The sequence below is a fragment of the Ammospiza caudacuta genome, chromosome 2 (genome assembly GCF_027887145.1).
Source record: "Ammospiza caudacuta isolate bAmmCau1 chromosome 2, bAmmCau1.pri, whole genome shotgun sequence".
Lineage (NCBI taxonomy): Eukaryota > Metazoa > Chordata > Aves > Passeriformes > Passerellidae > Ammospiza > Ammospiza caudacuta.
Window position 1 is genome coordinate 3,006,316 of NC_080594.1, and position 15,855 is coordinate 3,022,170.

General features: G+C 41.3%; 1 protein-coding gene across 1 annotated transcript in view; it reads left to right on the plus strand.

Moving 5' to 3' along the window:
- The first annotated feature begins 7,753 nt into the window (after positions 1-7,753).
- Positions 7,754-15,855, plus strand: part of EPHA3 (EPH receptor A3) — a 174,426-nt gene continuing 166,324 nt past the window's right edge. Inside the window, exon 1 of the mRNA XM_058800095.1 lies at positions 7,754-7,967. Coding sequence (XP_058656078.1) covers positions 7,838-7,967 — 130 coding nt within the window. The 5' untranslated portion in view covers positions 7,754-7,837. The remainder of the gene's footprint in view (positions 7,968-15,855) is intronic.

Below are 15,855 nucleotides of genomic sequence, written 5' to 3' on the forward strand. Positions count from 1 at the left end.
AGTGCAGATTGCTTAATTAAAAAAAACCCAACAAAACAACAAAAAACCCCAAAAAATAAAAACTTGGCAAAATCAGCATGGCTTGGTTATTTAATTCCAGACAAAACATTTGAGACTGTATAAAATAATAGAAAATGCTGCCTTTATTATTCTAGAACTCACAAGAATCTTTTGTAGTCTTCTTAAGGAAAACTAAAGGGCAGGTGGCCAAGCATGATTAGGTCTGAAATTGATATAAAACTTAATCATTTAAAAGTAGGTGATAACTTGGATTTTAATTTAAAAATGAAAAAAACAGAAACAAAAATTAAAAAAACCTCACCCAAACAGCAAACAAACAAAGAACTCTCCCAACCAACCCAACAATCAGGACCCATAATATAAAAGATCTGACTCTTTTCTGCCTTCTCTGGGTCACAGAGCTCAGGCTTTTGCACTTTACTCAAGGTGTTTACAAGGTTCTCCATCCTTAAGCAGGGATGGAGGTTCTGTTCCTCCTTCCACTTCCTGTGATTTATCTCAGGGTTCTTACTTCTATAAATGCTGCAGTTTTTGTTCTCTCCTGAGCAGGGGTAATAATTCACTCAGCTGCCATCTCAAAGCAAAGTATTATTTAAAACAAAGTCCCATTAAAGGGAGCACATCCATAAACCCAGCAGAGTACCCTGGGTTTCACAGCTTGGGTTTCAGCAAAGCCGTTCCTTCCACACCCCTGACAAGCCTCTGAATTTCTTTCACAGATCCATTGCAAGGCATTTCCTTTTCTTCAGTTTTTGTAAAGGTCTCATTTTATGTCGCTTTTGATGAGTGTCCTCTTTTCTCAAGAAATGCGCTTTGATTCTAGTGAGTTTTGGATTTTTAGTTTTGTAGCTTGCCAGTAGTGTTAGTTCATTTTAGGAACTGAATGGGGACTATTTTCTACTAATGTTTTCCAGCTTTTCCAATAATTTGGGGACCTTTTTGGTTTTGTTTTATTATGGGTCTTTTTTTCTATGCATTTTCTACAGTTGCCTTTTGAGCTAGAACCTTGCATTCATTTAGCAAAATCCTGCAAACCTTTGTAATTAATTTCCTCCACCATACTGTACAAATTATTTGTTACTTCTTTCTTTTAATCCCGCTGCTACTTCCCAGTTCCAAAGCTGATGCATCCAAAGGAAATGATTGAGTACTCACTGGCTGATTTCTCTCATTAAAATCTCTAGAGAGATGACTCATTTCAATGCTGGTAAACCTTTTCCAGCAACTTTAGTTTGGTAACGCAAATGATAGAGACTTTCTTCATTTCTGGTATAAAAAAAGTAACTCACACATTCTTCCAGGTTTTGGTGACAGCTCAAAGAAATGACAGAATTTCTTTAAGAAAATGTTAAAGCCAACATTTAAGTCATGAACTGTCTGTCTCATGAAAAATAACCCCGATGAATAAAGAAGTTTTAAAGATTGAAAATTTAGTTCAGATAAACCAAATCTGATATTGCAGTGGAAAAACCTTTTTTTCATGTTCAGGAGGACAAGAAATCTTTGTAATACATTCTACTGACATAAGCAGCACATCTCCAGCTCGGAATAGGAAATGTTTGCATTTCCAACCCTCTTTGGTGAGTTAGAAAGGTTAAGGAGCTCCATCCTTCACTGCAGAGCTGCAGCTGACTGTAGGACTGGAGGGGAAAGCCTAAAATATCATAAAATATCATAAAATATCCCATTTAATGGATAAGGGCTGCTTGACCCAAGGTTGACAGAATGTCCTGCTATGGGTCAGTTGGGCTACAAGAATACTAATGAGCCAAAATTATTTATTGCATGTGTTGTCTAATAATTATAAAGAATAATATTTAGATAATGTTAGCTTAGCCTTCTGCAGAAACTGCAATTCTTCATTGCCCAAGTGGCCGAGGGGATTAATAAAAAAGCCACCTCGTGCTTTCTGGCAAAGTAATTAACTCATTACAATCAAGACGAAAACACTGGGACGCACAGGGTGTTCTCAGCACGCACAGGGTGTGCTGGGGTGATGGGTCAGGAGGATGGGGACGTTTCACAGAAGCTGAGCTCATCCAGCAGCACAGGTGTGACTGCTGAGAACTTGTTCTGGCTGCAGCTGGGGGAAAGGATGCTTTGGGGGGGCTCTAATTAGGGGCTACTTTGGCTTTTCTGGTGTATTTTTGCTGTATTGTGGTTAGAGGCTGAGAAATGTTGGTACAATGTGGGCACATGAGGAACTTGTCTGTGGAGGAACTTCTGAAGCACCTGTGTACCCTGACAAATTCTGAGCCTATATAGCTAATAGCTGATTATTATAGAGCTAATAGCTAATTATATAGCTATTATATAGCTAATTATTGCATATGATGCTGTCTTCAGTTCCCAAGCTCCCCCCAGTCCTGAAGGAAGCAGCTTTTGAAGCAAACAGGAAATTTCTGTCTCCATGCAGGTACCAGAATTGGGAACAAGCTTTTGGAACATGGTTGTCCCCTTTTGAAATCTGATTTTCCTCTTGGGTGAAAGCATTTAGTTAGGAATTAGTAACCACATGTACTACAGCCTGCAATTAAATACCCCCCTTGCCATTATGAGCAATAGTCATGAATGTAGTATGTATATTATTAGTATGAAATGATTTCATTCTTTGATGCTGGATGTGAAATTGAGGATTCTAAGATAATTCCACTTTATGGTCTTTCCCCCATCTTATTCTGTCCCCTGATGCTTCCTTGGATGTGGACAGAAGTGGTGCTGCCAGTTCCATGGGATAGAAGAGGAGGAAACTTTGGATACCAGGGAGGAGATGAGGTGATTTGAGGAAAAAGCAGCAAATGACAGAGGTTTCATTTGAAGAATCTCTTCAAATGAACAATCTCTTCATCATTTGAAGAATCCCAGGTATTCTTTACCGAGGCAAAAAAAAGAAAAAAGAAGATAATCAACAAATAAATGCAAAAAGTTCCCTGTGGAAATGAAACTGTTAAGGAGTTCTCACATGTTGTGAACACAGACTCTTCAGAGTGTTTGCATTCTGCTGTTTAAAATTGCAGTTGGCCATGAGTGTTTCTCTCTGTTTTTTAGCTGGCAAAAATAGACGACCTATTTTGCTGTCAGTGTGCAAGCCTGGCTCTGCAAAGACAAGGGAATTCTTCCAATCCAGCTCAACCAGATTACAGAATTTTGCCCGTGTGCTCTCCAAGTGCATTCCCCAGATTGGATGTTGATCCCTGGTATTACAAGTACTATCATATTTATTTTAAAATGTGTCTGCCTATTTTGTGTCCAACCCTGCCTTGCACTGAGAATAAATAATTTCAATTCTTGCTTGTCTTTTTTTCCTGGACTTACAAAAGAAATTTCTGAACATTCTTTGTGACCTGCAAGAAGAAAAGGAAACTGATCAAACTTATCATTAGGCACCTTATTGGAGGTCTGCCAGTGTCTCCATAATACAGTCTGGTTTTGCAGGATTCATGGATTTCTACTGTAAGTGCTCCATCCTAGAGCTAAAATTTGGCAAGCTCTTTCATGGTAGCAATACTCTCTCCTGCACATAAATGTTGCTTTTCTTTGAAAACTGGCAGTAACGCTGGTGAGGCTTTTCTTTTATGGCTTCTATAGATTTTTGTTTACAGATAGGTAAATTCAGTCTAAGTGCTTGGACTGTCACCTTTTTATTGCATATTTAACAAACGATTCAGGCTTTATGGGGAAAACTTGCAGCTCAAATGCATTTGCATTTTGCTTTTCTGCCCTTTTCCATCTCCACACTTTTTTTCATTATGGGATTGGTGTGCAGTTGTTTCATAATTACAAGTTCAGCTTTGTTGCTGCTCAAAGCTGAGTTTTTTATGCTGTATAGTTAATCCATTTGTCTGGATTTTCACATAATTATTATGTAAGTATTGATTGGAAAGGGCTATAGCTTAGCTTTACATGACTTATTTAAAGTAACTTTTCACACTTCATTATCATTTGTTTTTATTGCATCCTGCCTTTTATTCTTCCACATCCTGCATTTCCTCATCTGCTTGCATTTTCAGGGCGACATTGTGCATTAGGAGACCTGTGAGTTGTGCTGTAAAACCTCTCCCAAAGAATATTTAAACCAAGGAAATCTACTTGTTGGCTCATGGGAGAGTTTTTCCTCCTTGGTCACCATCTCCTAGAGTGGCTCATGTCAAATTTAGGATGAACTCAAGCATTGCTTCCATCAAGCAGCAATGCTTCCATCTATAATATTTTTTACCTGAACACTAAATAGTTAATATTAAGATGCACACGCACACACACACACACACACACATATATATATATATATATATATATATATATAAAAGAACCTGCATAAATAAATCCCAGAAATTGAGGGGGAAATGTTCTCACGCCTCCCAGCCTCCCAGCAATCCCATGGAGGCACAGGCGAGGCATCACTTGGGGACTATTGTTCTTCCTCCTCCCTGAATAAATGGGGGATTGTCCAGCCACCTTTCTTTATGAGTAGTGAACCTGTCATTAATTATTTTTGTTTGTTTTTAAGGAAAATACTTTAAATCTCTAAGATTAGAAGTTTTGTGCCATTCAATTAATTAAACGATGCCACTCAAGAGCCAAAAACATTAAAAAGCTTCTTGGAAGCAGGCTGTGGCCCAGTTCATTGGATAAATTGATTGATTACTTCTGTGGCTATTCCTAATAATCTGTAGCATTTTTTCATTAGGCAGAAAGTTGTTTTCCTATTTAGTATGCAAACGTGGGATCTGGAGCATTCTGCCCATGTGTTATGATTTCTTTTTCCATTATACAATCACAGAATGTGTCACCTCCCTGTTTACAAAAGAAAAATGTAAGAGATAAAATTTGTGTTTAGTAAGGATTTTGATCTCCAATATATTAAAGAAATTAAAGCCCAGGCTTGGCAGAAAATCATAAATCATAGTTATGTGTTTCTCCAGAAGGATTTTAGAGATGCTAGGGCAAAGATATTACCATGTGCACTCTGGTTATGTAGAAATGCTACTAGAGGCTATTTTCTTTCTTCAAAGGTGCCCTTTAAGCTCACAGAAAATGACTCTTAATAGAGTAAACATGCAATTTGCACAAAACTAACACAACGTACGTCACAGAGAAAAAAGCCTAGTGAGAAATTTGTAATGAATTTAATCTTTCTTTCCTGCTGAGAATTTTCCCAGGTTTGTGGGGTTTTTTTAGTGAGGTTTTTTAAAAATGCATTCTTTGTTTCAAATTTTTCCAAGCATTTCTGCTATTCATTTTTTCACTTGGGAGGTTTTCTTTCTGGAAAGTTTGATACTAAAATTTGTATTATATGGATTGTGTTAATAATTATAATTTTCTTCCTATATGAGATGAGTTCACTGATGCTGAGATATTTACAAATTTGGAAAGTGATTGCTATGAGTAACCTCATAAAATCCCTTCTTTGGAATTTTTTTTTTCCACTAACTGAAAACAGAAGTTTTTTGGGTTTTGGATTGATTGCCATTTTTGTTCCTCCTCACTCCCCACCCCCCATATTTGTTCCTTTTTTACCCTTTTTCTTTCACCTTTTTCTCATACCTTAAAAAAAAAAAAAAAAGAGCTGAAATCATGAATGAAAGATGCAGCTTCAGAACTAGTAGTCCTGAGAACTTAGTAGGGTTTTAAGGATGTACCTCTGTTGTATGAGAGAACTCAATGAAGAAAAAAAAGTTGTATATTATAAAAAAGTTGAGGAAAATGTTTGGGAAAAACCCCCTTCCAACTAAAGCAAAATAGTTTTTATTACAAGGGAAAGTTATATTTTGAGGAATGTGAATTTCTGACCTTTTTGCTGTGGAAAAGCATCCTTGTCCAATGAATGGAAAGGTGTGGTGAAATGAGACTTGAGAAGGATGAAGGAGGACAGGAGATGTTTTTCTCTGGGCCATACATAGTTAACTACATGACCAGAGCACCCTGCTCCTCCCTCTACCCCTGCAAGTTTCCTGCTCAAGAGCTCTGGGCATTTTTTCCATCTTTTGGAAGTCTGACCACAGAGGAAACTGGGTAGATGGTAAATATGAGTGAAAGGAAGAGCTGGAGACATGAAACAAACAGTATTAAATTTGATGATTGTTTAATTTGGTTGATTGAGTAATCAAGCCTGGAAACAGGAAAGGAGATTAATATCATGTTAATTTTCAGTGCCCATGTCCTCCCCTGTGCTCTCCTGAACCAGGAACCTGTCTGAGATGACTTCTCACAGCCTTGTCTCTGCTTTGCTTTGGTTTCCAACCCCTTCAGTGCAGTGCACAGTTAAACCAGATGTTTGGGGGGGGCCAATACTGTGCAGGAGAGACCTTGCCACAGGTCCTGGCTTGCAACCCGTCCAGCACCTCCTCTTCTGCTGCAGGGAAGCTGCATCACTGCTGAAGCAAGTTGGTGATTCTGTGTTTGATGAACCTCGAGCTCAGGTGGTAGCAGTTCCCAGCTGTCCTGCTGGCACTGGTGACCCTGAGGACACCAGGAAAATGAAGGAGGCTGTTCAGATGTTTGCCACACTAGTTTGTGAAACACTGGGGATCGGTTTCTGTGCTGTCAAAGATTTTTGATGTTGATTCTGAGATGTAGTTCCACATCTGCTGCCAGAGGCTCCTCTCCTCCCATCCTGTTCCTTGCTGCGTGTGCAGACAGCCACATGCATTCAGAGCCAGCCTCTGTACTAGGAGGATGCATAGCTTTGGTTTGGAGTGAAATATTTATTTGACCTCAGTATTATTCAGATATTTTCCCATTTTCCACAGAACCATGCTGGGTGGCTCTGGAGACCTGAGACGAGTCACTTGGGAAGAAAGTTGTCCATATTCTAAAAAAATGATCTGCAGAAGGGGAAGCTTGGGAAGCGCTGCTCTGCAGTGATTCCCCCTGAGAGCAGCAGAATAGCAGCTCTGTTTCTCTGCTCTGTGCTCTGACAGGTACTCTGGGGCCTCTGACGGGCTGCAAGGGCAGAAGGAAAGGTGCAAATATGAAGAAAAACCTCTCATTTCACGCGGCAACTTCTAGAGTAGAGCTACACACTCCTACAGAGAGCAGCTCTCGGCTGGAGGCCCCTGCTCCACTTTGCTTTAGTGATGGCAGAGCCAGCCCGCTCTTGGGGCCGGACTTGTAGCCCCGCGTGGTGCGGGCTGTCACAGCGGGCAGCCAAGGCACGAACGATGGAACTGGCGTTCGCTCCTGCACGGCTGCAGCCTGAAACTCCCGAGCTTTTACCGCTGCTTTGCCGCTGCATTCCTCCGGGGAGAGCCAGGTAATTGGACACGATCGGCTCGTAGCTGGCTGCAACCCACCCGAGGCTCCCGAGTTACGTGACTCGGGTCACCCAGCCCTACTGCCGAGCCCGGCTCCGGGTGAGGGGGCAACCTCGCGGGGCCGGGCCTGGCTCGGGGGCACCTCACGGGGCTGGGCCGGGCGGCACCTCGCGGGCGTGAGGGCAGGCTCGGGGTTATCTCCCGGGACTTGTGGCGGACTCTGGGGCATCTCCGCAAGCTGAGGGCGGGCTCGAGGTTATCTCCCGGGGCTGAGGGCAGGCCCGGGGTTATCTCCCGGGGCTAGCGGGGCACCTCCGCGGGCTGTGGGCAGGCTCCGCTGTGGGCAGGCGGGGCGGGGCGCGGGGCGGGGCGCGGAGCGGGGCGGGGGCTGCGCGGCGGCGGCGGCGGGGCCGGGCGGGGGCGGCCCCTCCCGGGCGCAGCGCGGAGGCGGGCGCGGGGCATGGTCCCGGCGCCGGGGCCGGTGGCGGCGGCGCGGAGCGGGCGCGGAGCGGTGGCATGCGGCGCGGAGACATGCGGCTCTGCCTGCGCTCTGCCCCGCCGACATGGACCGCCGCCGCCGCCTGCCGCCACCGCCGCCGCCGCTGCTGCTGCTCCTCCCGCTGCTGCTGCTGCTGCTGCTCCGCGCCGCGCTCGGCGCTGCCGGCCGTCTGAGCGCCCGCCCCGGCAACGAAGGTGAGTCGCGGCACGGCCGGGTGACCCGTTTCTTCCTCGTTCTTTTTCCGCTGTCCCCCCTTTCTCTATTGATTTTTTCTCCTTTTTAAAATTTTTGTTTTGTTTTGTTTTTTTGTTTTTTTTTTCACCCCCGTTATTCCTCCCCCGTCCCGCTGCTCCCCTTTAAGGTGGTCCCGTGCGGCAGCGGCTCCTCGCCCCGGGAGGAGCCCCTGTCACAGCGCGGCCGTGCGAGGGAGGGAGGCAGGGATGGATGGATGGATGGATGGATGGATGGATGGATGGATGGATGGATGGATGGATGGATGGATGGATGGATGGATGGATGGATGCGCGGGCAGCCGCCCTACGCTCCCCCGAGCGGAGCTGGCGAGGGCAGCGCAGCCCGTGCCACCCCGGCAGTGACGGGCAGCCGGAGGGCGGGGAAGGGGCCCGGGACCCGCAGCCCCGGCAGGTGCCCGGGGGGAGCCGCCTCTGCCCCAGCCCCCGATCGCTCTCAGCCCGGTGATAACTCCGAGCCCTTGCTCGTTTGCAGGGCTGGCGGTTGCGCTAGCCGTCGTGCCTTTCAAAACTTTTAATTAATCCGCGAAAGAAGGTTGTTGCCCTGTAAAACCTCCTCCTGGTTCCCTAGCGGGTTTGCGTCAGATCGCGTTGTCTGTATCGGATGTGTATCAACGCGTTAAAGTTGTGTTTGTGTGTGTATGCGACTGTTTGTGATTTTCCGGAAAAAAAAAAAAAGAGTGAGTAGTTTATTTTCTTTTGGTGTGTTAATTCCTAAGATGACATTTGCTGAAAACCCATGCTAGTTTCAGGGAAAAAAATAAATAGTGGCAACCAGACACTGTGAAACTGATTGAAATACTTGAAAAAAACCCTAAAAGACCCTGTCCTTTCCCTATTAAGGAAAAAAAAAAAATGAAATGGAGCTTTTGCTTGCTTGCAGTGAAGGCGCTCGGCATGACCAGGTTGTCCAGTGCAATTATCTTTCGGGATAAAATCTAGAGGGCAAAGGTTGTGAAGAACTTTTAGCACCTAACAACCATGTAAAACTCACACCTGTGCTCGAGTTGGATGTTGTGTAGAGAAGCTCTGAAACCTGTCAGAGCAGTTATTTATTTCTCCCTTATAAATAATGCTGGTTTACTAACTGATATTCTGGGTGCTTGTGTGATAAGGCAGTGAGATAACAACTTTCCATGATTTCTGGAAGGAAAAAGAAATATAGTAACAAATAACTAAGGAAAGATGCAAACTTGACAAGTCCTGGGTAATCTTTAATCAGTTGATTTCATTGCTGGCAGATAATTATAGTACCATTATACAAGAGGAGCAGTATGTCATCTGTTTGTGTGTTTTATGCAAATTTGTTTTGTATGCAGTGCTTTATAATTTTTTTTTTTCATGAGTGTGCTTTCAACAGTCACTTCTAAACCTCCAGAGAGAAACTATTTTGTAAATATTGTCATTTCTCAAAAATAATTTTCAGGAATGAAAGCCAGAGTGTGGGTAGGGGTTACTGTTGTCTGATAACCATTCCTCTTAGGGAAGGGTTGTGCTTCTGTCAGTCAGTGGAGCAGCTCTGCCTCCATGGCAGTGGAGGCACATTCTGCAAACTGAGAGTGGCTATGCCAGAAAGATATTGGAGCGTTCCAGTGTGCATAAAAACCCCACTTTTTGTGTCTTTGTTTCGAGCCACTGGCGCTGAGAATGGAGAAAGGAGGGAAAATATGGGTGTCATACGGAATGCATGTTAAGTACACTTGTCCAAGTCAGCTTTCAGCAAATGCTGCCTCCCTTCTCTCTTCCCAGCTTCAAGAGCTCGTACAAGATGAGCAATATTTGCAAAATTGGTAGTGAAAACAACAGTAAAAATGCAGTTACAGGAGAGTAACCCCATAAAGTATATGTTTGGCTATGCTTTTAAAAAAGAAATACTGTCAGTTTTCTTTAAAAAAAAGAGATCAACTTTTAAGGGCTTTTTAGTTTTTGTTTCAAACCCCATTTAGGAAAGTTCAGTAATCCTTTTATTTATTTACATTATATGGATTGATTGTGTGAGTTTAGAAATCTTAATTCTTATAATTTGCCGATCCACTAATTTGATGAACAAGTGTTAGCGTGCAGCTTTAAGTCATGTCAGAAGATGATGTTTTTCTCTATTAAATAATCTTTTTCTATCCACTTCATTTACATTTCTGGTGTTGTTCCCATAAATTTCCTCCCAAAACTAGAGATAGATATTTCTATATTTCTCTGGAGTATTTAGAAAAGTTTCCTTTTTCCACCACTGAGAATAAAAAAAGATATATTTTGGACAGCATTTGTTAATGTAGGCACATAGATAAAAATGTCTCCCTTTTTCCTTACATTTTATATTAAAGCTACTGTTGAAATTCTCCCCATAAATTGTTTTAACAGTGGATGGAACTAATTTTTGGTGTGTTTGTGTACCTTAGTCTAACTTCTAGGGGATGTAAATGTTGTAGTGAGCACGTAACAAGAGTGTGGGCAGAGAAATGGCTCCTGAATTTATTTGACTTGAAATAATATTTTTTTTTTTAAATCCAACTTCACTTAACATTTGCAATTAATATGAAAACTTACGACTGTAGGTGGTAATACTACAGTGGCAGTGGATGGGATGAAAGGAGTAAAGGATGAAGGAAGGGCTGAAGACAAACTGCTGTCTTACTGCACTTTGTGGTGCTCAGTGCTTTCCTTTTTTGTCTTTTTCTTGGGCAGCTTGAGATTTTCTTAATTTGCTTCATCCCAGAGAAATTTTATTCAGGATTTTTTCTGGATAAAAAGTAAAACTTTCCCCGAGTTTGTTTTCAAACTCTCTGCCGTGCTCGTGAGAAATTTTCCCTACTCAATCACAGGAGCTCAAGGAGGTTCTCTGAAGCTCAGATTTATCTGTGTTTGCTGGTAAAAGGTGTGTGCTGTTTTCTGCTGGGCAGGACGATGTCAGGAAGATTTAACATCCAACTTTTCCAGTTTGGAGTTTGCAGACTGAGCCCCGTAGGTGCACAGAAACCACAGGTTCTCCTGTTCCACTCTGCTGGGTATTCTCTGCTTGCTGAGGATTGTGTTTCTTTTTTCTTAGAAGGATGCATTTCTCTTTCTGAATAATTCCTGTGGTATCAAGAAATCGAGTGTGTTCTGTCATTTAATTTAATAATTTCTCCTCGGTCTCTTCTGTAACTATATTGCCTGCCTGAGGGTACCAGCCACCTTAATTTCACTGTTTTATAACCCACAACAGTTAACACTTGACCTAGGTCATTAACAGGATTATCAGCAAATTTGTTTAAGCTTTTACTGACAACCTGAATTGCTTCAATAATATTTTGACTGTGCAGACAGGAAACTTCTTGTAACCTCTCAATCTAGCATAAAATTAATTTCTTGTGAGCACAGCTACCAAAAGATCAATACGGGAAATCTGCTTACAGTACTTGGCTTCAAACAGTGCCTGTTTTGGGTTTACAGTAAGAAGGTTCCAATCAGCCTCACTTTTCAGTCTGGATTTGGAGCTGCAGCTTCATCTTTTGAGCATTGATTGCAATCTCAGAACTTTGCAGAACCACACAATTAAATGCACCATTTTTATCTGAGCTGGTCTCTGTTAACACTTAAAATTGCTAAAGACAATTTACTGTGCCTTTGTAGTAGTGACAGCTCTTGGTGTGGTTTTGAAAAATGTGCTGCTTTCACATGGAACAAAATCCTTGCCCAAGTCTTGCATGTGATTTTGGGAAAGGCTGACAATACTGGGCACTTTTCAATAGAATTAGAAGGGGGAAATGCTTTTTCCAAATCTTACTTTGCTCTATGTCATGTATCATTAGGTCAGGGTAAGTCTTCGTTTCTCGTGGCACTATTCCTGCTGCTGTCCCTGCCTTGCAATTGACTGTTTATCTGCAGAAGAAGTTAAAAGCAGGTTTAGAAGTCTCAATGTCATATCTTTTAAAATTTAGTTTCAGTAATCTCAGAGTCATGAGGGCTAGAGGACTGTTTTTCATACAGCTGTGTCGTATTCAAAGCTTCTGTGCTTAATCCTAAACTGTATCATTAGACAAATAATAAGCATGTTTTAAAATTCACACAAGGGTATGATGGTTTTAAAGCTAGGAGAAGTTGGGTAAATGCATAATTTTCTGACTACATTTTTGGTAGTAGACTGTAACATGTGGAATAACTAATTTTCTTAATTTTTTGTCACTGGGCTTTTTTCTTGACTTACTGCTATTTAAGCATAATGTATTAAAATGAAAAAAAAAATTCTCCATTTGCTATAGCAAACTTAAAGCAGGTGTTTGAAACACAGAGATGTGCAAATTGGACACAGCAATTAATTCTTATTGCGGTTAATTTGGACACAACATACTTGCTGCCCAGCAAAGCGCTCAGGGCAGAGAAATGGGTCAGAACTCTTCTGTAGCCTCAGCTTCAGCAAAAAGGCACCAGCAGATGGGCAGGCATCAAACAGATAATAGGCACACCAAGTTTAACAGTTGTTTACACAAAAGCTTTGCAAATCAGGAGTGTGTTCTAACTGAACTTACATTTTTCATTCCCAGCTGGGAGGATGTACAAATTAGTTTTAATTTTTTTAAAAAAATTATTCTCTGCTGAGGTTAGGTAAATTGCTATTACTATACTTACTTTTTGATTCTGTTGGAGAACTTGGGAGTTTTCCTCCAGGAAAATGCCTATAATTGCTCTTGTTCTTGTAATCCCCACTTGATGAAAGTTTAGAAATACAGATGCAGGTGTTCATTTTCTCGTTTTCAGAGCTCTGGATTTTATCACCAGTGAGGGTCACTACAGAGCTGTTACCAAATACCACAGTCCTGTTTGTGGAGTTTTATACAGAGCCCGAGTTAGTGCCATAAGATACCTGTAACTCCTGTAGCTTTGTAGCTGCTCTTTGATTTTTCTGGGAAAGAAAATAAAAATAAATAAGTAACTGCTGCAATAATCATGCCTGTACTTATGGTAAAGTTCAAAGCTCTGCTCAGTGGAGCTGGTATTGAAACCCAGAAGGTAATTTTGATACCTTTAGGTGCAAAACTGGATGTTTCCAAAGTTGTTAGATAAATCTCCAGAGGTGGGGCAGAGGGTTTTCCCTAATCCCCTGCCTTTCTAAAGCATAATTCCAGCATCCAAAGAGTGCTTTTTCTGGAATGGAACATTTCCTTCTTTCTTTTGCATTGTTAGATTTGTTGAAGCATTGCTGAAATATATTTTCAGTGAGGAGAAAAAGACTTGTCATAAGAAATGATAGAGTGAAATAGAAGACTTTGTAGTTTACAAAAACATCTGGCTACTGTAAAATGATTGTTTTTCCTAAAAATTCACCACAGTGGGGTAGCCTTTATTTCTGTAAACACTTTAGAGCAGTAGCTTTTTTTTTTTTTTAAAAAGAAATATTTAAACTTGTTCTAAACAAGAACTAAAAGTTTTAAACAAAAATAGGTTAATTCAGAAGATTAGATATGAGCTCCCAGGAGTGTAATTTTGGAAACAGAGTGTGGTAGCAATTTGTGGGCTCAGGATTGTATTCCCCAGCAGAAATCTTGTGTCTTTTAGTTTCCTAGGCGCTTGCTAAACCCAAGTGCAAGTTCTCATTTTGCAGCGTGAAACACATGCAAGATTAAAATTCAGTCCCTTAAACTGAAAGTTCCTTTCAAATTTCTGCAGTGAATGAATGAAAGAAATAAAGATGTAGAAATAAAGATAATCCTGCCTGAAAGAAACCTTGGGATGGTGACAGAAAAGTTCCAGTCTGCGAGAGTGAGGGGGAACCAGCACGTAAAGCCTTAAATTTGCAGAGATGTTATTAAATCAGACACATTGTAAGCAGAAACATTGGTACCACTCTCCTTTTTCTTTTTTTTTTTTGTTCATTTAACTACCGTGTCCTGCTGTTTCAGGCAAAATATGGAGGAAAATCCCATTAATCTACTGGAAAAATATTGATGAAAGAAGAATAGCAGAGCAAGCGAACAGTGGTTGAAACTTGCTAGCAATTAAGAGAACAATAGGTTGAATGTTAAGGTTCAGTCAGGGCAGTTTAGTGTAATATGGTTGGGAATGGGGCTTTTTTTTTTATTTCCAGCTGGTTTCTCATAATGTTTTTATATCTATATTTAGATAGAAAGATTTGCATGGCATTTTTTTAAACAATAATCAAACCTGCTAAAGTATAGCTGCCTCACATAAGAGGGCAGCAATTAAAATCTAAAACTTTTTAATTGGTGCCTAGGAAGGGAGGGGTTTGTAGAAAATCTAGAGTGACAAGTTACTCTTTAAATAATTTACAATTAAATCACAAAAATATCTTTTGGTCCATGATGGGCTATCCCACAAACTTTGTACAGTAACAAATAATAACAAGTGATGTGGGATTGCTTAATTTAGTTGGTGAGGAGTTACAAGGTAGCTAGAGGGGGTTTGTTCTTGATTTATTTTTTTTTTTTAAGAGGCAAGGCTTTTTGAGAGTTCCATTTTAGGGGGGGAAAAGAAAGATTAAAGGAAGAGAAAAAGTAGGCAGAGGTGAAGAAAATCGGATCTGAATATGAAAAAAAAATCCAAACTTCCCATGATTACTGACAAAGTTAGGGACCCAGAATTCAGCCCTGAAAGGGATCCAAAGAGTGAGCAAAGCACAAATTAAGAAATTCCTTGCCTCCCTGAAAGTCTGAGCTTTGTTTACATTAGTGAGCTTCGTGACTCTGATTTACCAGTGGTGAATTTCAACAGAGGCTGCAGTTAAGGAAGGGTAGAGGCATTTTTCACCATTCTATTTAATCTTGCTCTGACAGTGCTTTCTTTAAAAAAGAAAAAAAAAATAAAAGCAGGGGGAGTTATGTCTGCCCAGCCTTAATGTTCATGGAGAAAACTGACTTGAGGATTTTATCCTGAGACAGGTTCTGAGATGGTGAGGGCCTTACCCTACAAAAAACTTTTCTTCCATGATTTACCCCAGAGAACAAATGTCCTGGCAATGCCTGAGTGCTCAGCGTTCCTGGAGTACGTGGTTCCAGCTGTGGAGAATGTTCTGTGCTCACCCAAACTCTCCAAAGAAAACCCAGCTGCAGGGAAAACTCATCTGGTTCTTTATTCTCAGCTCACCTGCCCACCCTTCCTCTCATGCCTGTGCCATTTTTTTTTGTTCCTTCCCTTCCAGAAATCAACATTCAGCCAGAAAGAGTAGAAGGCAAAGATCTTTTTTTTCTTTTTATATTTCTGATTTTGAAGGATGAGTGCCCAGTCCTCTTTTTACTAAAAGCTGTTTACCAAAGGGGAGGGATGCTTTGACCCTGTAGATGCCCAGAAGAAAAAGGCAAAAGAGAAGAATGAAATGTTTAATGGCATTGCTTTTCCTGAAAGATGGGCTAGAGCTAGACATAGGGTGTTCAAGGAATTAAAACAGAGGTTTTCCATGCAAACCAAGGACAGAAACACTGGAGAAGAAGCGTGAGGAACATGCTTAGTTTATGGAATAAAATGGAAACTTGATCCCTTTGTGGTAAGGTGGTGGAAGCAGAAGAATAAGCAGAAGACAGGGGTCTGAAAGTGTCTTGTGGGTAGATGGGAATAGAGCAGTCATTTACCTTTGTTATAAATATTTGTGTTTCTCACATATGGAAATAGTGAAAAAAGATGTTAGTGGGGTTTTGGTTGCAAAGGCAGCAAATGAAGTTGGGGCAATTCCATTTTTCATACGGATAGCTCAGCACACATGTTTTGCATTAATTACCTCCATAAATTCTGTTAACCTGGCAAACAATGAAAATATCATGTTGGTGACATCACTGTATTGGAAAATAAAAATGGGTTCAGCATCTTGATTTTCTCAGCATGACACTTGAGGAGATTTCTTATG